The sequence below is a fragment of the Polistes fuscatus genome, unplaced genomic scaffold (assembly GCF_010416935.1).
Source record: "Polistes fuscatus isolate 324 unplaced genomic scaffold, CU_Pfus_HIC Scaffold12, whole genome shotgun sequence".
In the NCBI taxonomy this organism is placed as follows: Eukaryota; Metazoa; Arthropoda; class Insecta; order Hymenoptera; family Vespidae; genus Polistes; species Polistes fuscatus.
This window is the reverse complement of record NW_025113020.1, coordinates 5,618,989-5,646,352: the sequence shown is the minus strand read 5'-3', so window position 1 is coordinate 5,646,352 and position 27,364 is coordinate 5,618,989. Positions and strand designations below refer to the sequence as shown.

Genomic DNA, 27,364 nt, shown 5'->3' with positions numbered 1-27,364 from the left:
CGTCTTATCGATTCGTCGTTTAGCGCGTGTCCTTTGTATATGCGCGAGTTAAGTTCGATGAACCAATGAGATCTCTCTCTTTATTTCTCTTTCTCCTTCTCTTTCTAAATGTTTTTTATTTTTTATTTCTTTTTTTATTTTTGCGACAATGCAACAACCTCATTTAGAAGCGCACGTGGTGCATAGAAACTAGCGTTTCTACAAAGCACGTTTGTTCAATTTTATTATACTGAATTGTGCACTCCCATGTTAAAAGATTACAATAAGAGCTGTGTGATCTTTTGTGTATATGGTAGAAGAATATTTGCAAAATATAGAGGAAAGAGAAATAACAGCGAGAGAAAGATTACATTAAATTCGTGTACTTGTACGTTGGAAAAGTCGAATATGTTTTATTATATTCGTATTTGCAGTATATAGAGAAAGAGAAACAAGATCCATTATTCGATTTGATTTGATTCTATTACCGAATATTAAATATTAATATGAAATATAATAATTCTTCATTGTCGACTAAATTTTTCATTTAGAATCATTTCTTGCTCGCTTGTACTACCAGTTATATAGGACACCCTGTATATAATAACAAAATAATTAACACGTTGAATGCCACTTCAATTTTACCTGGTTAATGAATTGGTTATTATACGTTACATATTTTATTAAAATATATTTTACACCAGATAAGTTATAGTGTTTAATCATTTATATAGCAATTATCTTATTGAGGTGTCACCGGTGACTCCCACGGCGCTGAAATGTATTTTTTTCATTTGATTCAATGAACAAAATACCGAGATAATGCAATCCTCGATAGCATTTTTTCGCGTGCGAGCCTATTGAGAAAAACACGTCATGAAATAAAAATAAATGCCAGCAAAATCCAGGACGAATTTGCAAAATATGCGAGGAACAAAACTCAAAAAACCTATCTAGGACAAAGGCAAATTTATTGCGAATTATGTGCTTCCAATAATCCTATTTTCGTTGGTTACCGGTGCATTCCCATGGCATTCAATGTGTTAAACATAGCATATATTTTTATAATACAGTATATTATTTTGTATATTTATATATATTTATCATTGTTCATTAGAAAGAAATAAAAAAATTATTTCTGTTAGCAAAAATTTACAAATATTTACAGACACATAAGCATACTGGTTTATCTCATCGGCAAAAGTAAACTGAATTATCAAATATTTCTCGTCACGTTCAAAATAATTTCGAAAGATGTTGGTATTTCGGATTGACATTAACTACGTGGAAGGGGATCACGAACAATAAGAAATTAATTTAATTCTAGTTTATTCTTATTTAGGTAAAAACGTACGTCACACCCGTCCACGCACACACGCGAATATAGATTTTTAAAAAAATTTTTGACATTTTTTCTCCAAGTATACCGTACATTATTTACAATAGTGAAGAAGGAAGAGAAGATAAAATCAAAAGATAGAGAAAAGATAATAATAGCAATAAAAATGGCACGTGTCGTCGATGATTGTTATTATTACGTCATGGCGCGTTCCCCGCGATACCAGTTGCCGAGATGATAAAATAAAATGGAAAAGAAAAGAAAAGAAAAGAAAAGAACAGAACAAAAAAAAGTTAGACAATTGATTTGTATCAGTCCGGTGATAACGCAGTGTAAAGAACCTCCAGCACTGAAGAAGCGTGTAAGGAGATAATGATCGAGTACCGGTCAATCATCATCCTTGGGTACCAAATACAAATCATTCTTTTTCTCTTTAACCACATGAGTGCATTTGTTGTCTTTGTCTGTTTTTCATGCTATTCGCTCGACCAGTTTCATATCGCATGAGTCGTTCAAGATTTATGGACAGCTCTCTCTCACCAATCCTCCTGTCCCGCCCTCCCGCAACCCTATCGTGATCATTCTTTCTCTCTCTCTCCCCCTCTCTCTGTCCTTCAGTTTCTTTCTTGGTTATTTAATTATTCCATCTCTGTTCTTTTTTGATTCTTTCTACGAGCGTCCTCCATATCTTTTCTTTTCTTTGTTCTTCATTGGTTCCATTTGTGACACGTGGCAATATAAACGAACAACAACTCGTCCACACGAGCTGGATTATCGAAATGAACATCATCATCATCATCGTCATCATCAAAATTATTCTTCAGTATCAAGGGATATGGGATTAAGGTGTGCGTGCGTGTGTGTGTGTGTGTATGTGTGTATAAAGCAAATTTGATACGAGGGATGCACCCATTGCGATGTCATTCTTAGTTTACACTTAATTGCAGTTTTCTTTTTTCTCTTACGTATTCTTTTAATAACCTAATTCTTTCTCTTTCTTTCTTTATGAATACGTTATTGTTTTCTTCCTATAACAATTTTCGTAGTTATCAGTTCATGTCTTTTCTTGTAATTTAAAAACCAATGTTCTGTTAATCATGCTGTTCTATCGGATCTAATCTACGGATCAAATCAATTCATATATTCATAAGATATGAACATGTAAGGGTTTTCATTAACTTAAATGAAAGTCAACGTAAAATTGACTTCATTAAGAAATATTTTCATTATAGTTTTAATCGTATCTCAATCTTATTTCTCTTGTATTCTAAACATAGTGAAATATTTATGATGGATTGTAGGTATGTAAAACAGTAAAGCTATCATATCGTTATATTTATCTCCTGTTATAGTTTTCAAAGCTCTGTATAATGGTAACAAAATTATAATATTTCGCTGAAATGTGATAGACTTCAACGTTTTTTAAAGAAATAAAGAACTTCAAATTGTGCATTCTCTTTCATAGATGTTTCGTAGAAAATTTTGTAAGGTTCTTCATCATCTTCTTCTTCTTCATCTCTTTTAAACCCTCTCCAGCATATCTTTAGCCAATGTACAATAACCCAATTCATATTTTTGGTTTGTTTGATATTGCCACTTCTGTGGTTTCATTTCATATAGAAAAAAATTAGTTTTTCTTTTACAATTCTTTATTATATTATAATAATTCGGAGTAGTATATAAAATGTCTTCCTTCCTTAATGCTGTTTCCTCAACTCCAAAATGTCTATTCCTTGGAAGAAACGAATAACCTGGTAGGAAAAATTTATGATCAGTAACATTTTTTAACCACATCAATGCAAGTTGTACTTTCTGATTTTGTCCAATACACGTGAGGCATTGTTTGTGAAAATTGTATAAATCTATTTATTTATATTTTAAGATATTTTTGTTCAGATTCAGATTTGTTCAGACGAAACAAAAATGCACTTTGAGAATAAAATTATATACCGGATTTCAACTTTAAAAAATTATCGGTGAAACAAATATTTTATTTTAAACTTAACTTTGAATGTTTGTATGATAGATTGCTCAAATATTTAATGTTTATTTTGGATCTGTCGATTATTTTTTTCCTATTTTTTCTTTTTAGTAAATTCTTTCTCTCACTCTTCAAACACACAGATATATTGCGTACGCTTGTGCATACGTACTTACACGTGCATAGTCTCTACGTTGCTAAGAAAAAGAGAAAGAGAGAGAGAGAGAGAGATACGCATTCGAACGTTGCCGCCTTGCGCGTGTTTGTTTCTATTGGTGGATGAGCTAGCTGCTGACCATTCGGTGTAATACTCGGAGCATTCGCTAGTATATAAGGGCGGTTCTTTCGTACGAGAGAGTCATTTCTTGACAAGCGTCTTATACACTGGGGTCTTCAAACAGTTTTACTTCTATTTGTTTATTTATTTTTTTTTATCAGCATATTTCTGTTTTTTATTTTAATTCAAATCTGTTTTTTATTTTAATTCAAATCTACTGTCTTTCCTTTTCTCTTTCTCTCTCACTCTCTCTCTTTTTTTACTAGTATCGCGAGTGAATTTCGACTTAATTCGATCAATAGATCAAATTAAATTTATCATAATTTGCTATTTTTACATGTAAATCTATGGCTCGGTAGATATTGAATTGTTCAAAAGTTTGATCTATTTTCCTTGATCCGATCGATCCGATAGATCGGTATGGTTTTTTTTTTCTTAAAGGAAACGTGAGATCGATGGAAAGTGAATAAGAAGTGAATTTTGATAGAAGTAGAGAAAATCAATCGCAAGTATTTGAAAGTGTTCAATTATAATCAGTTTCGATTAGATATTAAAAAATATAGTATTTGCAAATTAATCAGAAGAGTTAAAAGAAGGCACCATGCTTACCGCGATACAAACGTTTTTTGGTTATTCCTGGATAACTTTGATCTTGGCATTGTCTTTGCTACTTATTGTAGCGGTATTTGCGATACAATATGGACGAACTATCTACGCTCTTAGAAACATACCGCATCCGTTCTCCCTGCCATTAATTGGAAATGCCTATCAATTGAGTAGACCTTTGGAAGGTAAGTTTCATTGATTTTGTTTTTTTCTTTCCTTTTTTTATTGGTTTGTATGGATTGTTCTTACCGATTTGGTTATAATTATGTTTGATTTTTATATTTTTACTATAAATCAAGTCTATGATTGCCCAAAAAGTGTTTGCCTATTTTGAAAAAAATTCATTTGCTCGAATTTTTGGAAAAAATCCAATACGTTCATATGTAATTCCTTTACGAACAAACGAATCTTTGCTTATTATACATAACCTGTATAAAATTATCCTAAATGTTATTTGAACCTATGGGATACGGATATGGGGTTCTGGCAGCAATTCTAATATCAAGATTCTTCAACAATTTCAATCTAAAACGTTAAATGAAAAATATTAGCCGTGATCTAAAAATCCCAACAGTGAAAAAAAAACTTCGAAATTTCAGTAATTCTTTAGCTAACCATCCGAATCTCTTATCTTGTTGGTAATTAAATTATTTGATAACGCAGAATTTATTCCTAGATAAATCATTCTTAAACTCTAATCTCTCGTGACCTATACAATACTATGAAATTATATTCTAATTTACAATAAAATCATTAAATCGTATAGTTATCAAAGAACTATTCATATCAGTAATTATTATTTAATTTAGATTCAAAATAGATATCTATTATATATTTATAATTGTTTATAAGAATTCATTATAATATAATAAACCATAAATTAATAATGAAAATAATCTAGGAATTTTCAATCGATTATCTCAATTATATTCCAATTAATTATCATTTAAACTTAGTCTACAGTTCCCTGATATAATCTATAATAATAAACGAATGCATATGTGTTTGCATATTAGCTCAATGAATTGTATCAAATCATGTTTGTTATCAAAGTTCGATTAAATAGCTATCACTTTCACGAACTTTGAATTACAATGATCGAAGTTTGATCAAATTTTGATCAAATTTCAACCCTCCTATCCCGATAAGCTCGAGTTTTATGTAAACGCATGTGTTACTCCGTTGTAAAATAAAATTAAAAAAGAGAAAGGAAAAAAGAATCTTACCACGTTGTTCATTGAAAAATAATCGACAATATATTCTCGTAAGGAAGAAAAAGAAAAAGAAAAAGAAGTTAAAAAAGAAAGCAAAAAAAGAACAAGAAAAACAAGAAAGAAAAAAAACGGGTCGAGGTCGTTCGTGGTCTGAATGACTGTGCCACTCGTATTGCCCACGTAATTGCATACAATTATATATCCACCGACTCGAACAGAGTAAAAGAAAGAAAGAAAGAGGGGAAAAAAAGGGTCGCATAAGAATAAGAAGAAAAAAAGAATAAGAATAAGAAAGGGAAAGGCGTGTCACGCGAATCTTTTCAGACAATGAAGAAATGTCGGATCAATTTTAGTAGCAGACAAGAGCTAGACGTTTAACCGATCCCCCATTCAACCCCACCTCCTAGAACAAATCAAACACATACACACACAGTATACTTTTGCATAGACGAAGTTTTATCCAATCTATTAGACAACTATAAGTGTATTGTATGATTCATGTATTATTGATATAACAGTCAAACAAATTAAGTTAATTGTGTGTGTGTGTGTGTATGCATGGCTTGTAGATATTATACAGATTATTATTTCTATTATCTCAATCCAAACTTTCTAAAGTAATATCAAATCAATAAATTGAAATTAAAATATTATTAGTATTATCTTAAAACAGAATTTCTCAATATTGGACAACGTGGTGATATATTATTATCAATGACCCGTAAAATGATAGCTATTAATATTTAAAATAAGAAAAGTATAATTAATTGGAACATAATTTCTATAATATTTGTCAAATATTTATTAAGAAACTTTATGTATTAAAAATATTGAAGACGTCATAGAATTAAAAAAAGAAAATTTATGTATGGTACGTCAATTAGATTGATAAACTTTAAGTTAAAATAAAAGAAAATTAGTTTAAACATTTCGGGGATTTTACCGAAACGAAATTATCGATTGAACTTACATTTCCTGATGTTCAAAACGAAAATAAATTCAAATCAGTAGACGCAATTTATGCTGAGAGTGCGTTGTCCTAGTGACACGTGCCAAGGGTATTATAAAACATAGCTGCTGCTGTTCTTTCTTCTTATTTTTCTTCTTCTTCTTCTTCTTCTTCTTCTTCTTCTTCGGCAATACAAATTGTATTATTCCGAGTATCGATTGTCTGATCGAAGATAGAGAATAAGAAGAAAACAAAAGGATAGAAGAACTTCATTAGGTTTCAAGTTGCATCGAATCTAATCCAATAAGAGATACGCGTTGATCCATTTCACTGATTACATTCTATCGAAAAAGTAATACGAGTTTTCAATTGTTATTCGAGTACCGATAAAGATCGATAAATCGAATGATATAACTGTGTTCTCGATTGAAAATTACAAAAATAATACAAATATACAAGGTTGCAGAAAAGAAAAGAAAATAAAAGAAAAGAAAAGAAATTTTGTAGCTGTTGCTACAAAATTCTTCGATTAAATTGTTCGTTTGTTTAGCTCACAGTTAGGCTAGTAGTTGGATAATTTAAGGGGAAAAAAAAGATGAAATTTTAAAAATTAATCTAAAAATTGTTATCCCAACTTTGAGAAGACATTTGACCCACTCAGGGACTTTTGGCCGACCTTGTAAGTACGTATATTCGTGGTGTATGAAAAAGGTCAATGGAGTATACGCGTGGAGAGAGAAGAATGACCAATGAAAGTGGAACGAGTACAAGACGAGTCAGACTGAGGATTTGGGCAAGCCCAAAGTGAGGCATGCAACGAGGAAACGTAGTAGGGACACGTGCTGCGCGCAGAAAAAGGTCGATCTGATACGTATACATATACACGTAGATTTATATATATATATGCACAGAGTTACGTTTAAAAACCGTCTATCAACGCGTTTCAACTTTGACATTAGATTTTGAGGAAATAAAAAAAAAGAAGAAGAGAAAAAGAAAGAAAGAAAGAAAGTCACAAATAAAAATCATAACACGAGTGCAAATGATAACGAAGTTTAACTTTAAATTTGTTTTCGATCGTATTAACGCGTTGACATTGACGTCACTCTACGTCGTGACACCTAATTAATGAAATCAGAAGATTTAATTAGAGTATTGAACTGTACCAGATCAATAGATATCAAAGTTTCATTTAGAATTTGTCCTGTCGTGTTTAAAATAGAGTAAAATAGATCACGGTTAACTAGATCACGATTAACTAGATCACGATTGACCTTTTAAATTTGAACTACTACATCCAAAGATTTGACTAATTGCTAGACATTGAACTTTAGAAAGTTGAAACTTCAACTTTCAATGATCAAATATCATTCATTTCTTTAGGGCTTATATATTCATTGACATACGAAGCGACGCGAATAATCAACGTTTCCGTTGAATCTTTTGAAGGATCTTTGAGTGGAAGGCCACTCGTCATCTTTGTTTTTGATATGGTAGTTGCACTAGCAAGGTCTCGAAGTTAGAAAGGTCCCTTGCAACTCATCGTCCTCGGTGTAAATACGTGGCTTGCCCATTTTTACGGTCAATGTCCGGTCAGTGCGCCATAAGACTTTAGCACTCCTTTTACCAAGCAAGCAACACGCTGCACGTGCATCGGCTTCCATCGTTTTCTTCCTCCTTCTTCCCCTCCTTTCTCTCTTTCTCTCTCTCCTTTTCTCTCTCCTTTTCTCTCTCCTTTTTCCGTTCTTTCTCCCACTCTCCCCCATTTCTCAGTCCTTTTCTTTCTCTTATATTTGCATCATGGAGAGAGAAAGATACCTAGAAGCAAGCTAACGATAATAGCGTTGATTGCTTGTCACCATACACGTACGTACCATACATAGCTGCAAAAAGGCCTACTTATGTGACACGAGTTGAAGTCAATGACCGTCAAAGACTTGCAATTAACAATCTAAGAATTCTACCCACATTATTCTTCCTTCGTTACACGATTAACAATCTAGATTTGCTAACCTATTTAACTTATATAATTTAACAAATGTTTCACAGAATTCTTCAGCAATTTAATCGAATGGAGTGAAAAATACGGGGATATATATATGCTTTTGGTTGGCACACGACCTTTCATCTTTCTTTACAAAGCAGAATCGGTTCAGCCATTACTTAGCAGTAGCGTTCACACTAATAAAAGCTTCGAATACGAATACCTAATTCCATGGCTTGGTAATGGATTGATCACTAGTAACGGTGAGTGTAAAAATTGATTTTTAGTTGGCATGTTTTTGTTCTTACCAAAATAAAAAGTATTAAATAGAGAGAGATTACCGTTTGCATAATCAATCAACTTATGTGAAATTCATCGTGCAAAATTTCATATTATTTTCGTGCTAATATTAACGTCAGAATAATTCGATAGTTCTCCACGAATATGTTGTTGATAATTCAGACGCCTTGATTTTTCTTACATCGTTCAAGGGGAGAAAAAAAACCTTAACGGCACAGTAATTGGTAATAGAAAAAGCAATCAATAAATTAATATCGATTAGAAGGAAGTTACAACTTCTTTGTTTCTTTATTTAACAACGTTGATTGATTGACAACGTTTTCAAGAAAGATTTTTCAAGAAGAAAGTCGGGAAATTGATAGAAAATGAATATGCATTCGATAGGAATATTTCGTAGGATAAAATTAGTCGTCGATTAAATCCAAATATGGCATGATTTTTGATTTGTATTAATAGACAAATAAATGTTGGTTAATAAATTTTAGGAGAACGTTGGTATCATCGTAGGAAGTTACTAACACCGACTTTTCACAATGGCCTCCTGGAAGATTATTTTTCGAGTGCTATTAATGAAGTCAATATTATGATCGATTGTCTTAAAAAAGAAATCGGCAAGAGTGTAGATATCGTTCCTTATGCCAAACGTGCTACACTCGACGTCATTTGTGGTGAGTTATTTCAAATGTTATTTCAAATGTTATTTCAACGTTTACACTTTCATCATTTGTTTTTTCTCTTTTTTTGGATTTTTACGCTGACGCTAATATTTGAAATCCGTTAAATTTATTCGTTATTATTCCGAATTGTAATTCTAGTCAATCATAATGATTGTTTTATCGGACCTGGAGCATTTCGGTTCCTGTTTCGTCCTACGTTTCCTTCTTCTCGTTCTCCTGTCTCTCCTTGGATTTTTCTTCCAACGATTTTGATCGTAACTCGATTCCTTACCATCTCTTCTTGATTCCAATTTATTCGGCTTTTGAAATTCCATCCTAATTTTGTATCTTTTTATTTTTTTATTATCCCAATATTTTGTTTGTCTAAATACTAAATCAACGGAATGTTACCTGAATGACTTTCTTCGGGGTTGTCTCGAGGACGATTTTGATAAACGGTCATCGATATTTTGTTTGGAACTTTTTACACGTGCCAAATGCAAAATCCTCGAATTGCATCGTGCATAAACTAATTTTCTTTTTCTTCCGGGTACCTTTTTTGTATTCTTTCTCGGTCGCGATAATTCTAGTATACGTTCGGTCGCTGAATATTATAAAAACAATTTATTCAATCGCGTCTTAAGACATTTGGAACATTTCTCTACCGTATTCCCGTAAAAAACAATCTTTCGTGGAGAATAAAAGAATAATTTGTGTACTAACGAATCGCAGTTAAAGCAGCTGGTGAAACGTAATAAAGCAATTTAGACGGTGGCTCGTAAATACTTTTCGGTCTTGAAAGTTCGAGAATTCGTGGCGTGGCTTCTGATATTTTCTTGACGTTTAATCGAGATTCGGATGAATCCGAAACGTTAGATCGTAGTATCCGTGGTTGAGCTAACCGATTAACGCGATCTGTTATTTCGTACAATAGGGCCGATGTCTTCACCTGTTTATTGCAATAAATAATGCAACAAACGACAAATGGATAATAAGAAACTTGACCATATTCATACCTTGCAAGGATCAACTTTATTTGAAACGTTCTTAATATTTCTACTCGACATTTTATTCGACGTTTTATTCGAATGAAAATTCCCTCCTTTTCTCTTTACCGATTGAATTTTCTTATTAATTTGAAAACGTTCATAATTATTCCTCGATCCTTCGTATTCTCTTCTTCCTTTCGATTGAACGAATTCACTTTCCCCAATTGTTGTCCCAACTTGTCCCAATTGTTGAGAATCCGTCGATTCGAAACTCCAGCAACGCGAATGATTAGTCGAAAAGGTAGCCATATACCTGTTTTTTATTCTAAAATGAACAACAAAAAATTTGCAATTTGTGATTTAACCTTTCTCTTCGAGACGAATTTTGACGCGTCAGTAATCAAATTCCAAATTGACACAATAAAAAAAAAAAAGAATCTCTAAAAATTGTTTAACGTCATCTACTATTTAATACTGTTGCCTATAGGGAATTTTATTATGAAACTTTGTATATTTTTAGACAGTTCCATGGGTTACCGCATTAACGCGCAAACTAATTTATTCAATGAATATGTTTTAGCAGTAGACAAGTACGTATAATTGTTTTCTTTTTATGACAATGAATAAATGTTAATCGAAAATGTTGTGTGTCTAGACTATACAAAATTGCAAATTTTTCTTCCTAATCTATTCTAGACTGTCTGAAATCGCGCAGCATAGATTTACGTGTGTTTGGACATCGTACGACTGCATATTCAGATTGACCAAATTAGCAAAAGAACAAGATCGTGCTCTTAAAATAGTTCATAATTTCATTGATAAGGTAAATCGATGTTATTGCAAAGAAAATGCATAAAATACGTTCCTCATATCTAGATAAAAAAAAAAGAAAATCAATTATATCAACGACTGTTTAGGTGATCGCCGAACGCAAACAAGAATGGAAAAATAATCGAGACAAAAATTGTAACAAACCGACGAAGAAACATCAAGCTTTGTTGGATTTATTATTGGAAATATCGAGTAATGGTACGATTTTAACGGACACTGACATACGCGATGAAGTTAACACGTTTATGTTTGCGGGACATGATACTACAGCCACCAGTATATCTTGGACATTATATGCTTTAGGAAGACGACCTGAGTATCAAGTAATTTCCATTTCCACTTTCATTTTGTATTCGCATTTTTTCAAAAAGCAAAACAAAAGATATTCAAATGACTTTCCGAACAATCTAATAAATTACATTCATTTTGATGAATTTTTAGCAACGAATTCTTGACGAGTACGACGAAATAGTTGGTAGCAATGAAATAACGTTAGAAAAATTAAACAAATTAATTTTCTTAGACGCTTGCATCAAAGAATCATGGCGATTATATCCAGTGGCGCCGTTAATAGCCAGACTAATTAAAAGTCCCGTTGAAATACGTGAGTATTCAATGTCCAATGCAATAGCATTCGATTCTACATATATTTTTGTTCGTCCGTTTTATTTAGAAACTTGTTTTCAATTTTAAAACATTTTTTTTATAAATTAAAAACAGAAAACAAAAGAAACGAAATTTTTTTTCAGTGGGAAACAAAATTCCACAAGGTGCAACGCTCTTAATAAACTCGTACTTGTTGCATCGAGACAAACGACATTTTCCAGAACCTCACGTATACAAACCCGAAAGATTTTTACCATGGAATCCTAGACCACCGAGCTATGCATTCATACCATTTAGCGCGGGTTCACGAAATTGTATAGGATGGAAATTCGCCACGGTAGTCGTTAAAGTGTTCATTTTGTCAATATTAAAGGCATATCATATCGAATCATTGATCACCGAAGACAAACTTCGTTTAAAACCCGAATTAGTTCTCGTTAACAAGGATGGAATTCCTTTAAAAATAACTCCACGAACGCGATGAAAAGCTACTATTTTTATTACTTATTTTATTTTTTTACCATTTCAAATTAAAAGTCTTCCTATTGAGACGATTTATATATTGAATTTACACGTATAATTAAGTTTTAGTATTACATGTTATTTTACAAAACGTAATTATGGAATTAAAAAATGTACAACTACGAATAACGTATAGACCTGTAGAAGACACTATATAATTAACATAGAAAAAAAAAATAATTATGACTCGATGATATCATTACAATCTTGTTAAACGCATGTAATCTTAATGTATTTTTAAGTGATTTATATATATTTACACGATAAGAGCGATTTATTATTTTTAATAAAAAAAAAAAAAAAAAGTAATTTTACTTACATCCTTGATTTTTCTAATAATTTTCATTTTAAATTTTGTCCAGGGACATAAAAGGTGCAAAGGTTTTCTTAGTTATCGACTTATCGACTTATCGATATTTTAACCAATCGGTAATGTTCTGTTTTATCGACCGATTTAAATTCGGTTTTGGGTACAACAGTAATAGTTCATTTCAATCGCTACAGATGGCGCCATGCAGTTTTCTTTGTTACCGACTGATTTATCGACCGATTTAAATTCAGTTTTGGGTACAACAGTAATAGTTCGTTTCAAGCACTACAGATGGCGTCATACAGTTACGTCTTTGTTACCGACTGATCCGACTGTCTTATCGGTCGGTCTTAATACAATTCTTGCACAACAAAGTGCATTAGTTTTCACGATGTACTTGTTTACAAACATTGGTAAAAAAACAGAAACGTAAAAATTTTAATAAATAAAATATGGACGTGGTTGAAATCAAAGAACAAAATAGTTCCTCCAATATCGATCAAATGAATAGTAAAATGGATAGTAAAATAGATACAAAGCAAGAAAAAATAATTCCTAATGAGAATACCAAGTCAGACTCAAATCATCAGGAATTAGTTAAGTTAACTAAAGAAACTCTTGATAAATTAATTGACAGCGATCCGTTTCTAGCTGGACTACCATTAAATGTTACTGTAGAAGAAATTAAAGCACAGATTGCTGTGGCACAGGGTCAAGCGATAACATTATTTTTAAATCGTAGAAATCTTCCAAGGCTGTCTATTGTGGTAATGAATCTTTTAAATATAATATATATTTGTTTCTTATCATATGATTAAAAATTATTGAATACGGGAATGGATATTAATAAATAAATAATAATATATTTGTAAAAACAAACTTGAATTTATTTAAATCCTAGGTACCTACGCATACAACTACAGTGCTTGATTTAAAAAAAGCCATTAAGAGGCATACTAACTTGTATTTTAAAAGAGAGAATATTAAGAAGAAGATCAGTTGGAAACACGTTTGGAAAAAATATAATTTATGCTTTAATGATATACAACTCGCCAATGACAATAAAAATTTAAAAGTTTACGGCATTGGTAATAAAGCTGAATTATATTATGTTAAGAAGTACAGAGAAAAAAATAAATTAAGAAATGTCGTTAAAAACGCATGATTGAAGCATTGAATTTGTATATATTTACACATGTTTACACTTAATTAAATTGTTACCATTTTATTCAAATTTTTTCTTTTCGTCTTTGGGTTCCTTAGATTTATCTACATACCACGAATTCAATATCTTACATTCCAAATTGGGAATACATTCTTCCAACATAAAACAAGTCAATTCGAATGCTGCTGATTTGTGATGGTTCGTTACTATCAACGTTTTGAGATTATCTAATTTATACAATGCTTCTAATCCTCTTTCTGTAATATTTTTACAATCAGAAATATCTAAATACTCCAATGACGGATAACGTGAAGATATTCTGTCGAGGCACCAATCATCAATATATTCGCAACCCTTAAAGCTTAACCATTTTAATTTAGTAAGAGGCGACATGTTTTCTAGCCCTTCGTAACATATCATCGTATTGCTTGCATCTATTGCAATAACTATATAATTAGATTTATAATATTTTGGTAAACGAACAGGTTTATCATTTGTAGCTTCTAACCAATTGGAGTTCTTAAACTTAATTTTTCCTCTCCATTTAATAACAAAGTATGCAGCAGCTATGTTTATACCCAATACGTTAATCATCTTGAGATCAACATGTTGTTCCTTAACATAGAGTAATTTTTTATTAAACTGGAACCATTCTTTAATATTTCCTACAGAAAATGTTTGCACTGGTGAAGCTTCTGTTTGGAACCAAGCAAAACTGGTATCCGTTTCAACTCCAGGCTCTACATCTTCTGAACTTATCGGTCTCTTTGTGGGTATAAATCTTGAACAATCTTTTAAATTTCTTGGTACACGTTCCATTAATTTACTTCCAGTACTAAAATGTTGTAAACTTTTAACGCTGATCACATGACTGGTTTTAATTAATTTGTTAAATATTATCAATCTTTTAATAAGATATTGCGACAACATGTTGCTAGAATTGTTCTTTAGGTCTCTTTTACTCGATCAATCGATATTCTTTATTATTCTTTAGTATTTCATATTACTTAAATAACTTTTGTTACTTGAATATATTTTTAACCAGTATTAGATTGTATATATTTGGTATTATTTGAAGTTTGTAAGATTTATTTGTTACTTCGCATTGATTGGTTAAATTTTATCATGAGAACCAATCAAATCTGTAAATTATACTACATTTACTATTTTTATTCTTATGAATTTTATATTAAACAATTATTTAACTTTAATTATTAAAACATACTTTTCAAATTGAATAGGTTATGAATGTTAGGAACGATTTAAAGTCCATCGATTCTTTTCATTACTTAACATTGATTGGTTTAGTCTTACTGTGAGAACCAATCAAATCAGTGGATTATACTGTGCGAGAATATTTACTATTTTAATTCTCATTAATATAATATATAAATATTTGTAACAATCAAATTTATGAATATTATATATAAATAATCAGTTTATAATATTTTTTATATCCAAATTTTAGTTGCAGTTAAAATGTTTCTTTTTATTGACGTGACATAAGGAACCAATATGGCTCCACCATCAGCTGCCTCTTTTTATATGTATTAAATATGAACGTACCATAAATGTAAAGGAAATAGAGTTATCGAATTTACTAGAGATTGAAGTTATATACTTTCTTCTTTCTTTTTGTTTTTATAAATTAGAAAAAAACGAATGAATTATATAAAATGTACTTGTATTTATTTTATTAATTTTTGGTTAAATATTCGGATGCAGTAATTTAAGAAAAACAATTTGACGTATGAAAGTGTCACGCCTGTGAGTTGTCAAGAAATCATTTTCATTTATTATATCTACATTTGCTAGGTGACATAATTGTGAGGAAATCAAAATCATTATTTTCGTTAATTAATTATTTTCCAAATTTGTCATAATGGAGGATATGCAAGAAGAGGTTAGTAATTGTTTTTTTGTTTGATAATTAAAAAATTATACAATATTACTAATAAAAAGTTAGTGTAATATACTAATATATATATGATACTCTTAAAATTATGAAATTATAGTATGAACTTATGAAAGTATGAACATAATAAATAATTTATTTTCATTTAATTTATAGACTCAATTTGTTGTTGATACCGTAAGCAAAATAATAAAAGAGGCTATCGAAGTATCTATTGGTGGAAATGCTTATCAGCATAATAAAGTTAATCAATGGACATCGAACGTTGTCGAAGCATGTTTAGGAAATTTAACGAGGCTGCAAAAACCATATAAATATATTGGTTTGTATATTAATGATAATATTTGATTAACCTTTTAGACACTGCATGCCACTATAATGGCTTTCATGGATATTTACGTACAGAAAATTGTTGTACAGAGATAAAACATCTTAGAAAGTTCTGCAGTAGCTAAAAGATTAATCGTTAACATCCACTTGTGGACGCTTTCAAACTAATAGAGAAAAACAATTTGTATTTAGTGTATTTATTATATTTATTCTTGTTTATTAAGTCACGTGTACGATTATGCAAAAAAATGGAGCAGGATTACACACAGCGAGCTCATGTTTTTGGGATAATGCCACAGACGGAAGTTGTACTGTACGTTGGGAAAACAAGACCATGTATTGCATTGTTTCTGTATTTGGTTTAGGAATCTAAAATCCGAAGGATAACAACTTTCCAAATAATCTATATATTTCATGATTAAGTAATATATATTTAGTAATATTAAATGAATAATTAATTGAAATTAAATTAAACCCCTTGCGCTATAACAGTGCATATGATTTGTAATAAGCTTTACGGTCTAAACGTGAGAAACATGAGTCTTATTCATGGCGAATCTTACGGTCTAAAGATAAGAAGTATGAAACGTAGCACCGAATATGGCACACAGTTCTAAGCATTAAATCATAGCGTAAGGGGTTACAAAAATGATTAACATATGCGTACGTATATGCAGCTATTTCTGCACAAATTTATCTCTCTTTTTTCTTTTTTTACTTTTATCTTTTTTTTTTTGTAATCTTTAAATCGAATGTAAAGATATATTTAAATATTAATAAGAGGAGGATCTTGAAAGTAATATTTCTGTACACAAAAACGCTTTATTATAAATATACATTTAATTGCGATAACTTATAGATAAATTGCAACATATAGGAAAACGATATTTAACATTTTATAATTTACTGTCGTTAATAATTTGTTTCTCTTTTCTCATTTGAGTATTTAAACTAAATTTTCGCTATTTATAATTACTTTATGATACACATATTTCTATTATGTCAATTTAAATAAATCTAATTATTTTCTATAGTTTGAGAAAAAAGTAATATAATGTTTTGTTTTTTATATTAATAATATAATTTAAACTAATATCTTACAACGGAAGTATAATATATTATATATATATATTATATATATATACAATATATATATATACAATATATATATATATATATATAACGCGTAAAAAAATAAAATATATATATTGTACGAACAAAAGAACTTATTGTTAGCAAATTTCTATTTCTAAGTAAAAATGAGGCTTTGTTTTTTCTTTCTTTTCTTATGTCTCTCTCTCTCTCTCTCTTTCTAATACTTTGTATGCCAACCATAGTTGGAGTTTACTTATATTAATATTAAGTATATTAGTCAAATTTTTGAAGAACAAAACTTGTGGAAAAGATTCACTTGAATAAAATAAAAAGAAATAGTCGCATTATAAAATGAAATTTTAAATTGTTTTTTTGTCAAAGAAATAATTATCGTAGAAAACTTCATCGTCGTTCAATAATACCATATTAATATTTAAATTCTTTAATTCTAAATTATCGTCGTCGATGTAGAAATCCTCTATCGAAGTATTAGGAGAATTGTCCTGAAATAATGTGAAAAAAACGAATGATATTAAAATATAGATTAAAATTATTTTTAATATGTTATAATACATTAATACTTACAGCCTTACGTATCGGTAGTTTGCCTAAATGCGAATGATTCCCTACTTTATGATGAGGAATAATATTTGGTAAAGAAAATCTTCTTTTTAATGATAATTTATTATTGCATTTACTGCAATTTTTGCACGACGATTCCATATTCTGCTTTTCATCGGTAGACATTGAAGAAAATAAATTCTCAGTATATTTCCTGTTAGATAATTTCTTATTATTAGATTTAATCGTATCAACATCGTGTAATGAATGTTTTAAATGACAGATATTTGCTCTGTAGATTCCATCTTGGTTTTCTTTCGTAGTACAGTTAGTCTTTTTAGAATTATTGATATTTTCTTTCAATGTATTACTATTTAATTCGTTATCAAAGGATTGATTTTTATTTGACATTAACGTTTTATTTGTATCGTTTATTTCTTTTCTTTTTTCTTCTTTAATATCGTCGGTATAAGTTAATTCATATGCCTTATCCAGAAACGATTTATTAATGTACTTGTTATTTGTTATAGTATTGATATTATCACAGGATTGATGAGAAGGTAAATATGTTGCGCCTGGTTCATTCTGGATAGATTTACTTGCACAAATTATTTCCGTTGCTCTATCCAACGCTTCTTTCAAAACTTGTAACGAATCGATTTCTGGTATCGACTCAGACTCGGTTACACTTTCAGTAAGTACCCTGTCGTTTTGTTCACTTTGCTTTTTTACGTCTTCTGAAAGAACAATTAAACGTAATGTTAGAAAATTCTTAATGTTGGAATATTTTTGTAATAAAATGTATCATTAGATACAAACCTGATTTGTTGTTAACATTACACGTTTCCAGAGGTTTTATAAGTTCGTTTAATTTCGTAACAGGATTTTCTTTTGTACTTTCCACAGATATTTGCTAATAATTAAATAATAAAATTAATATTATTGCATTAATTTTAATATCGAGATAAATAAAAAACTTACTGTAACGTTTGGATCCTTCTTCCACATTTTGGATATGCAAATTTCTTTTTCTTTTTTCCACAAGGATGTTTCGAAAAAGCCTCGAGGATGCGGTATTATTACACGAGGTTTCATTATAGCGGTTGTTATATTTGTAGGCATCTGCGAGTAAGGTTGCTAAATAAGAATAAAAAGTAATACCGATGTAATGTAAAGAACAATATCATTTACACAGATATAAATAAATTACAAAAATAAAGAAAGAAAGAACGGAAGACAAATAAATTATTTATGTGAAAGTACTTTGCAAGTTGGTTGATTAGGCGAAATATATGGTGATACGTATGGCGAATCGTATGAACCGGGAGATTTATTACATTTTTTTTCTAAACTTGTCTTATGACTAGCAGGTTTATGTGGCTCGTAATCTCTACTCTTTACTTTGGCCAATATTTCTGACTCGACGATTGAATCATCTATTCAAATAAAATAATAAAGTTATTATTTGTTAACAATAATTATCCTTAATGTCCGTATCACCCTGATACTTACTTTGATTTTTTTCAGGGGTCCGGGGGGGTCTTTCGATATTCTTAAAGAAACATTCTCTTTTATTAGCAAGAATTTCTTTCAAACGTTGTAAATTAGCACGTGGGTTAGTCTGTGCTGCAATATCTTCTGTAATGTTAAGATATGGAGAAGATACCACAGATATAATACTAGAAGTAGAGTCAGACAGAATTTTAGGTACTTCTACTTTTTCATTTTTACTATCCGATGATATTGAACTTTTCATAAATTGCGACTTTTTAAATGCGGTGTAAGATTGTAATTCTGGTAAGTCAGAATTGACGTCGTTACTTCTTTTTTTCGAATTATTTTTATTTTCTTTATTTTCCTTTTTATCCAATGAATTCAATTTCATTTCTTTATGATTATCTCTTTCGATTGATCTTTTTGGACTCGAAAAAAAATTCGATCGATCATTTTGAGTCAGTGAATTTAATTTTGAATTTGGTGCCTCTGTGAACACTTCGTTCGAAGTCTTTTTTTGTGCTAGACTTTTGATTTTCTTAGAATCCAAACATGTTCTACTTTTTACAGTGTCCACATTTTGATTTAATGATATCGCTGATGGTGCGCTATTACAACAATCAGTTGCAGTCGAGGGTTCAATGGTTGGTGTTGTAACTGTCTTGTCAATTTCTTTTTTTTCTCTTCCTTTGCATTCGTCCTTATGCTCCTGTTGTATCTAAAATTATGACAATATTAATATAATAGTAATAATAATAATGTTATCAACAAAATAATCAAAGTAATCAAAGTAATTTTAAGTCGATAGCACTTACTTCGAGACCCTGCAACAATCTGCGCGTTTTAATAAGATCGATACTTCTTTTGGTATGATCAATTTGTAAAGCTACTTCTAATAAACTATGAATTATTGGTGGAGAATCGCATAAATCTAGAGGAATACTTTGTCCCAATTGTACGTACTGCTTCTTGATTTCTAAAACGTCGTAGCCATTCCATGGTATACGCACTGTTAACAATTATATAAAAATTATAAAGAGATATATATATAAATATGTATTATAATTCATAAAGTTACTTTTAATTGTATCTTGCATTTCAATCTTAGAAATACAAATTATATAGGGGATTGCATCAGGAGTTGCATCGGAGTTGGTACAAGCGAACAAGGTTTTTAGTTTTCAGGATTGCAAGCTCGCGCTTGAGTGCACGCGTAATCGACAAACTTTCAAACCTTTAAACTTATTTTTTTCCAAAACAAAGCCTTATATGAACAAATTGGATTCTACATTTTCAACTCAGTTTTTCATATAAAATCATCCCCTGCTTGCTTGTACCACCAGAGTTATAGGACACCCTGTATAATGGAAGAATAGAAAAATAATAGATAAGATAACGTAGATCTCTTTTTTACCGTTTAAGCAAAACTATAGATAAGTCATTGAATTAAAGCTTACTGGTGCACATTTCCCATATGAGTAAGGCAAGCCCATAAATGTCGTTCTCTTTGCAAACAATATTAGAAAATAATTCTGGTGCTTGCCATCTGAGAATTTCGCTACGTAAAATGTCCTCGTATTTTTGTTTGGATTTTGACTGGAATAGAAAAAATAAAAATAAAAGTAAATCAACGAATTTGATTGATTATATAATTTAACATTAGATTTGTCAAGAGTAATTTTAGTGACTGATTGTAAATGTTGTTAGAAAAACATAGCATATTTGTGAGAATAAAAAAAGCAAATTTCATTAAATTCATGGCCATGAGATTTAATTAAATTCGTTTTAAATGACTTTCGCGGATCCACATGATTCTCTACTGGCCTACGGAGATCCCGCGTTTTAGGTTTTCATCCGGCACTCAACCAGTGTAAATCAACCTCAGTCATGGTAGAACGATTTTATACAGAAATCTACATTTCGTAGGAAACAATGTACATACATAAAACTCTGTCCGAGTTTCCTGTTTTTCAACGACGCTGGGTGCGTCATGGAATTACGGAAATGACGTATACCTCTTTCCCCTTTCTACTCCTCCTCTGTTATCCCCCATTAAATCTTTCCTATTTACCGCAGGTATTCTCGCCTGCGTAACACACAGCGAAACCAATCAAAAATTCTATTCTTTACATTTACAATTCTGTTCCTTACTTGAGATTCATTATATTAGATAGTAGAGGATAAAAGATGAAAATTTGTATCTTATTTTTCTTAAAACTTTTAGAAAAGAATAGGTTTATAAAATTTTAAGAAAAGATTTACAACCCATGCCTCCTATATTTCTAATTAATTACATAAATTAATATTCAATTAGTAAAGAATACAATAGAATTCATAAATAAAGAATGTCTTACGTTAGTTACGCTGACAGCCAATTCCCATCCAGCAAGTTTAACAGTTTCACCAAAGGTGAGATAAACGCAATGGGGACTAATCGCACTGTGAATGTAACCACGCATGTGTGCATGCCTAAGTGCATCGGTTAATTTTCCGGCGAACCTTGCCATCTGTCGAACGGAAATTCGTTCGCCTTGCTCGTGTATGTAATTGTAAAGGGTACAGTCTACGGGTTCGAGAATTGAAACGAGCCCGTGTTCTTCCGTCTGTGTTAAAGCCATTAGCATCAATACATTTGGATGGCGAATTTTCCTAAAAAGAAAATAAACAAAAACAGATTGAAAGATGGTTGTTCAATTTAAATGAAGTGATCGCATGATCATATAACGATGATGCTGAAAGTAAAATATCGCAACGCATACTTTCTCACATGATCAAAGGAAAAGAAAAGAAAAGAAACTCATAAATTACGTGAGAATTTCCATGTCGGCTTTGACAGCGTTTCGACACTCCGGATGCGTTTGCCTCTTCAATGAGATTCGCGTGTTTTCCCACTCAGCATAGATCAATTCTAAATATCGATCCTCCGTTCCAGCGACCGATCCGATTTCAAAGATCTCCGATGCCGGTACATGTGGTACATCCAGCATAAATAATGAATCTTCTTCTTGAGATATTTTAGAATCGTTTCCAATATCATTGTCTTTTTCGATATTGTTAACAGTATTATTCTCCGTTAACAAAGAAACGCTATTTACATCTAAAATATTGTTGTTAGGAGTTCCTGTTTCTATGACCGATGCTGAAAATCTTCGACGATCCATAAATGCTTGTAAAGCGTTTCGATAAGATTCACTGAAAGAATGAGAAAATCACTGCATTATTCAGTCTAGTCAAATTGTAAATAAATTCATTCATTCATTCATTCATCATTCATTCATCATTCATTCATTCATCCATTCATTCATCCATCCATTCATTCATTCATCCATTCATTCATTCATTCATCCATCTATCCATCCATCCATTCATTCATTCATTCATTTGTTGATTGTATGTTTGCGATTGTTAACGGGGATTGGCGATTTCAAATTTGCCGCCTATCGATCGCCTATTTTTTTATTTGTTATTTCTTTACTTATTCATTTATCATTCATTTGTTTTTTAATGTAAATATATATGAAAAGTTATGAGAAATTGTTGGCACGATAATATATAAAGCAGTAGTGTTCTCTCTTTCCTAAAATTGACAAATTTAATTGCAATCATAGATTTCGAACATTTTTTTAATCCATCTTTGTTTACTCAAGATAATTATCTCGTAAAAAAGCGGTAGATTCAAAAAAAAAATTAAAGAATATACGCAATAAAATTACATTAAATAAAAAAATTATATTTATCGTTAATATGAAAAAGATCGTCAATTTGTTAAACAAATTGTACTCTAGTATTAATAATTCGTGCGATCGTTTAACAATGGTATTCAATCTTGATAATTAAGATAAATCATACATCGAAGGAGGTTATGCCGGCTTCTTTTTGAATAAAAGAAGATAAAGATCGAACTTACGCGGTTTCATTGGAACAGCTTGTCCTTTGTCGTCGTTTTTTTGCATTGTAAATCGTTTTATAAGAAGCCGACATTTTCCTTTCTTCTCCTCTTTCAGTCTTTTTCTCTAAAGAATTTTGTCACTGCTTTTTTAAATATTTGTTCATTGAAATTCGATCGAGTCGATTATTCTATTATGATTAATTCGATAATTGATGAACGATGGCACCACTGGTATTAATAAGATTTTAACCAAATTTATGTGAAAACCAATCAGATTAATTAGAAGATTACATCTTATTGGTTAATAAGTAAAAATTAATAAATCATTTGGAGATACGAGTGATTTTATTGGTAGAGGTTTATTTTGATTTTAATGTTTCATTGGTTAAATTAAACGATTATTGTTACTTTTTAATTTGCATACTTTATGGTGTAACAATTTATATTCATACTTACTTTGGAAAGATCGGTTGTCTCTCGGATAAGCTTTGTCTTCTTCTGTCTCTGTAACCAATATCCCTGTAAGTAAGTGTATTATAATAACTATAAGTGTAAATAATAATAAACTTTAATAAATGACCAATTATATCGAACTGTAAAAATCATAAAGTCATTTTAAATTTAGGAAAAAAGTTAGCGGACTACGAGTGAATGGCGGACTTTTAAATTTTTCCTCATCAAATTAAATGATCATTGCGATCGTCAACTTTCTCTCATCCTACTAATCTTTTTGTTTCGGTATTGTATAGTATATAAATACGTTCGACTATGTAACATATTCTAATCTCTATTTCAATCTCTTTTATTCATTAGTTTAAAGTTGGTTATGTACAGAGTGCCTCAAAAGTAGCTTCATCGAAAAAAGAAAAACGAAAGAACAAAAATCAATATTGGTTTAATAATAGAATTACTATCATTTATTTTTCAGTTTGAGAAAGATTGAATTAGCATTTACGAGTAGCACGTGGGTGTTATTTTCAATGGAGTGACACTTTTAGAAAGATGTGAATCTAGGATAACAGTGTTGTTAATAAAATATAAGTCCAGAAAGCAGCCACTCTAAATTCTTGGCAAAAATTCTTTTTTCTCAATTCGGTAAAGCGACTTTTAATACACACTCTCTCTCTCTCTATATATATATATGTATAAATGTATATATTTATATATTGTTGTAGGTGTTAGATACGGAAGACAAGTTGAACTAGTTATTAAATACGATATGCATATGCAGGTTGTATAAATTGAAATACATTCGTTCATTCATTACTTGAATCTTAATAGAGAAAGTATCAAGCACATTGGAATACTCGATACATGTTAATTATGTCACTGAATTTATTTTCAAGTTCCATATTATTTCCTAGTGTCTATAATTGGTACTGATATTAACGGGGATATTTTAATATGGTTATCCGAGACATACGTGTTAATACTGTGTATTAGAACAATATATATTTTTATGAGATATAAATATATACAGGGTGTCTCGAAAGGTTAGAACCAAACTTATACTATGCGTTAATGAGGTCTAGTGGGTCAACAAAGTTCATACAAACTTATGTCAGAAAATACTTTGCAGAATAGTTAGAAGAGTGGATGCAAAGTTAGGATGTAACATGCGATACACGCATACAACTTCTGTTATAAACAACTGTTTTCGTGAGAATTAAAAAGAGAAAGATCTTACGATCTTTATTTTTACGTGGCTAAAGATCACAGGGGGTCATTCGAGCGAGTCTAAGATCTTGAGAAAAGTAGGTAACTGTTAAATTCTTATTCTATTCTATTCGAAACAAACGATTATGTTTCGTTTCCGTTCACGAAATTTATGACGTTTTAAGAACATTCACTTTCTCCTATTATTCTCTTTTTTTTTTTCTTTTTATTGATCGGAGACCGAAAAATAATTAATTTCGTTTAAAAGTATTTTAACTTCAACGTTCTAATTTCTTTCTAATTTCATTTATAAGATAAATCAAATGAGCGAATAACAACGGAATCTGTTCTAACGATCGGACTGCTACTTCATTATGTTTGAAAACATAAAAGGAAGAAGATAAGGGAAGTACGTGTTCTCGTATAAAATAATGAGATAATTATACATATACGGATCGTATGCACATACGTATACACGATCCTGAAATTTCATATAAAAATGAACTTGAGAAAAAATTCTTTTAGCGCAACTTTTTTTCATTTAAAGTTTCTTCATAGAATTGTTAATAAAGGAGATATTTAGGTGATCCCATTTAGCTGAGACACTCTGTATATAAAACTACGTTGAATATAAGCATGTAAAGAAGAGAATTGATTCTGGTAACGGTTCAAGAGTAGTAACACGTAAGATCCAAATCACAGCAGGTGTTCTTGTTCTTTTGGGCCACAACAATAATTAGCCCGTGTCTTTGATACGCTTGAAAATTTTTCGGACACTTTTACCGGAACGTTAAAACATTATTAAAGTCAACTGTAACACTTCAAAATTAGAAGTAAATCAAATGAAACAATTATTTATAACAATTGTTTTATAAAAAATCGAAATACGAAGCCGTAAGATTGATCTGTTCATACCGTAGTGTCCGAATATTTTTGGGAGTTTCAAATAGAAAGAATTAGAAACAATAACCACGATGATTGCTTTATAAATAAAAAATGATTTTTTGAAAGTTATCGTCGTTATACTTCGTTATATTTAATTTAAGAAAATGATATCACATCATGCATACACGCACACGCACACACAATACCAAGTTGAACGAGTTTCGTTTTTGTTATCGTAACTTGACGCAAACGTAAACGTCCTTCACCTTTTAGTCGTGATGTTATAATGCAAAAATACACATTGCTTACTTAGTATGAACCGTGATACTCGTAAAGGATAGGACTAACGTTAGATTCTAATGAAAGTTACGGCGAACCTGTTCTTTTCCTAGGAATTAATATATATATATGTATACATAAGTGCATAAAAGAGAAAAGTATATTGAAATGAATTTGTTAAACGAAATGAGAGATGTTTGTAATTTGATAAGCTTCATATATTTTCGAGTCAAAGGTCATATCTCTATGTATTTGATTTGAATTGTATACACGTTAATCTTGTTCGAATTCTATATTTAAAATTTATACATATATATATGTATATGAAATACCAGATCTCGAGGTGAAAGTAATCGAAGTAATTGGACGTTTCATATTATTACACGAATTTATAAAAAAAAATTTCAAATGATATAAAAGAACAATTAATGAAACTTCCATTAAAAATGAATACTTTGATCAGACTTATTTTTTGAAGCATTGCAAATTGTAGATATTTAAGTGAATTTATATAAAATTTACGAGTTTCAATTGGGAATAATTAACTTACTTTCTGAGCCACTTCAAGACACTCATCACTCCCATCTTGCACGTGACACCGCAGAGTATTCTCTAATTGAATATTCACTGATTTTGTTTTATAATTGTTTATTTAAAAGAAAAATTTTTGAATAAACAAATGAACGAAAGATCGACTATTTGTCTCGCAACACTTCGCGATCGTCTGACGGTAAACATTTGAACGTTTCCTCGCACTGCTAACGTTTGCTCTTCTCTTTCTACTCCCCACTTCAACAAAAGTTCCCCCCTCAGCCCATCTTGCTTATTTGCTCATGAAGATGAGGTGTAGGATTTGCGTATGTGTGTATGTATGTACGTATGTATGGGTAGGGGGTTGTTCATACTTTTACACGTTACTTCTGTTCTTCTTATTATACGTTCTTTGAATTTTAATGCAATTTTTTGTTTGTTTGCGTGATCCCTTATTCGTCTAACAGTCTTCTCTTCAATCGTATTAGAAACTTATTTATATTTTATTGATTCGTATAAGAATAACTGTACGAGTCTTTTAACAACATTATCAAAATTAATCTTATTATATTATATATTATACTTACACGAATAATGAATCAGAATAATTTAGATATTTATAGATCAACATTAATAGAATTAATTGGACGCTTAAATCAACGTAGAAATATTATTTGAACGAATCAGTTAACGTGGATTAAAATTACTCTCAATTATTCGTCAAGTAAAATAAACTGGACTTCTTCACAGAAAACTCTGTGCAATGTACATTGAAGGCGTACGTTGGAATTTATTCATTTTGGTCGGCTTCTTTCAACTAAAACGTCTGACTAGATTTCGTGTACGATATATAAACCAAGAAGAATCACAATTCATATGTACAGGGTGTTCCAAAAGGTCAAGACCAAATTTATTAATTAGGTCAAGTAAGTCAAGAGAGTTCATATTGTTTTTGGTAGTCGGAATTTTTGTTCTCATCCGTTGAAGTACGATGAAGGATACTGCACGAGTAGGGATAATG

General features: G+C 30.6%; 5 protein-coding genes and 1 long non-coding RNA gene across 9 annotated transcripts; 4 read left to right on the top strand and 2 right to left on the bottom strand.

The window, feature by feature from the left end:
• The first annotated feature begins 3,652 nt into the window (after window positions 1–3,652).
• On the top strand, window positions 3,653–12,435 carry LOC122513373 (cytochrome P450 4c3-like). The gene is made up of 8 exons (XM_043629695.1): window positions 3,653–4,367; window positions 8,395–8,592; window positions 9,115–9,297; window positions 10,795–10,864; window positions 10,971–11,097; window positions 11,192–11,428; window positions 11,547–11,709; window positions 11,855–12,435. The coding sequence occupies exons 1-8, from the start codon at window positions 4,178–4,180 to the stop codon at window positions 12,193–12,195; spliced, it is 1,509 nt and encodes a 502-aa protein (XP_043485630.1). The 5' UTR covers window positions 3,653–4,177; the 3' UTR covers window positions 12,196–12,435.
• A 436-nt stretch (window positions 12,436–12,871) lies between these two features.
• On the top strand, window positions 12,872–13,777 carry LOC122513371 (U11/U12 small nuclear ribonucleoprotein 25 kDa protein-like). Its single transcript, XM_043629692.1, has 2 exons — window positions 12,872–13,310; window positions 13,445–13,777. Exons 1-2 carry the CDS (start codon window positions 12,996–12,998, stop codon window positions 13,706–13,708), a joined length of 579 nt encoding a protein of 192 aa, XP_043485627.1. The 5' UTR covers window positions 12,872–12,995; the 3' UTR covers window positions 13,709–13,777.
• LOC122513370 (distal membrane-arm assembly complex protein 2) lies at window positions 13,548–14,927 on the bottom strand. The gene has a single exon (XM_043629691.1). It carries the CDS (start codon window positions 14,636–14,638, stop codon window positions 13,769–13,771), a length of 870 nt encoding a protein of 289 aa, XP_043485626.1. The 5' UTR covers window positions 14,639–14,927; the 3' UTR covers window positions 13,548–13,768.
• Window positions 14,928–15,146: 219 nt separating this feature from the next.
• Window positions 15,147–16,835, top strand: LOC122513372 (dynein light chain Tctex-type 1). Its single transcript, XM_043629694.1, has 3 exons — window positions 15,147–15,611; window positions 15,780–15,945; window positions 16,178–16,835. The coding sequence occupies exons 1-3, from the start codon at window positions 15,591–15,593 to the stop codon at window positions 16,324–16,326; spliced, it is 336 nt and encodes a 111-aa protein (XP_043485629.1). The 5' UTR covers window positions 15,147–15,590; the 3' UTR covers window positions 16,327–16,835.
• Window positions 16,836–17,400: 565 nt separating this feature from the next.
• On the bottom strand, window positions 17,401–26,881 carry LOC122513225. Of its 3 annotated transcripts, none has more exons than XM_043629488.1 (12): window positions 26,363–26,881; window positions 23,449–23,511; window positions 21,912–22,295; window positions 21,458–21,752; window positions 20,561–20,699; window positions 19,919–20,112; window positions 19,122–19,821; window positions 18,873–19,045; window positions 18,591–18,746; window positions 18,429–18,522; window positions 17,634–18,346; window positions 17,401–17,551 (listed from the first exon to the last, which is right to left on the bottom strand). In XM_043629488.1, exons 1-12 carry the CDS (start codon window positions 26,395–26,397, stop codon window positions 17,408–17,410), a joined length of 3,090 nt encoding a protein of 1,029 aa, XP_043485423.1. In that variant the 5' UTR covers window positions 26,398–26,881; the 3' UTR covers window positions 17,401–17,407. The 3 variants fall into 3 exon arrangements, with proteins under 3 accessions (XP_043485423.1, XP_043485425.1, XP_043485426.1); XM_043629490.1 differs by having other exon boundaries at window positions 23,449–23,496; XM_043629491.1 differs by lacking the exons at window positions 23,449–23,511; window positions 26,363–26,881 and adding an exon at window positions 23,011–23,230.
• Window positions 23,323–25,035, top strand: LOC122513227. Of its 2 annotated transcripts, XR_006302696.1 has the most exons (6): window positions 23,323–23,513; window positions 23,618–23,730; window positions 23,921–24,087; window positions 24,168–24,485; window positions 24,572–24,746; window positions 24,963–25,035. It is a non-coding gene; the product is annotated as an uncharacterized LOC122513227 (long non-coding RNA). The 2 variants fall into 2 exon arrangements; XR_006302695.1 differs by having other exon boundaries at window positions 24,168–24,746.
• Window positions 26,882–27,364: the final 483 nt, after the last annotated feature.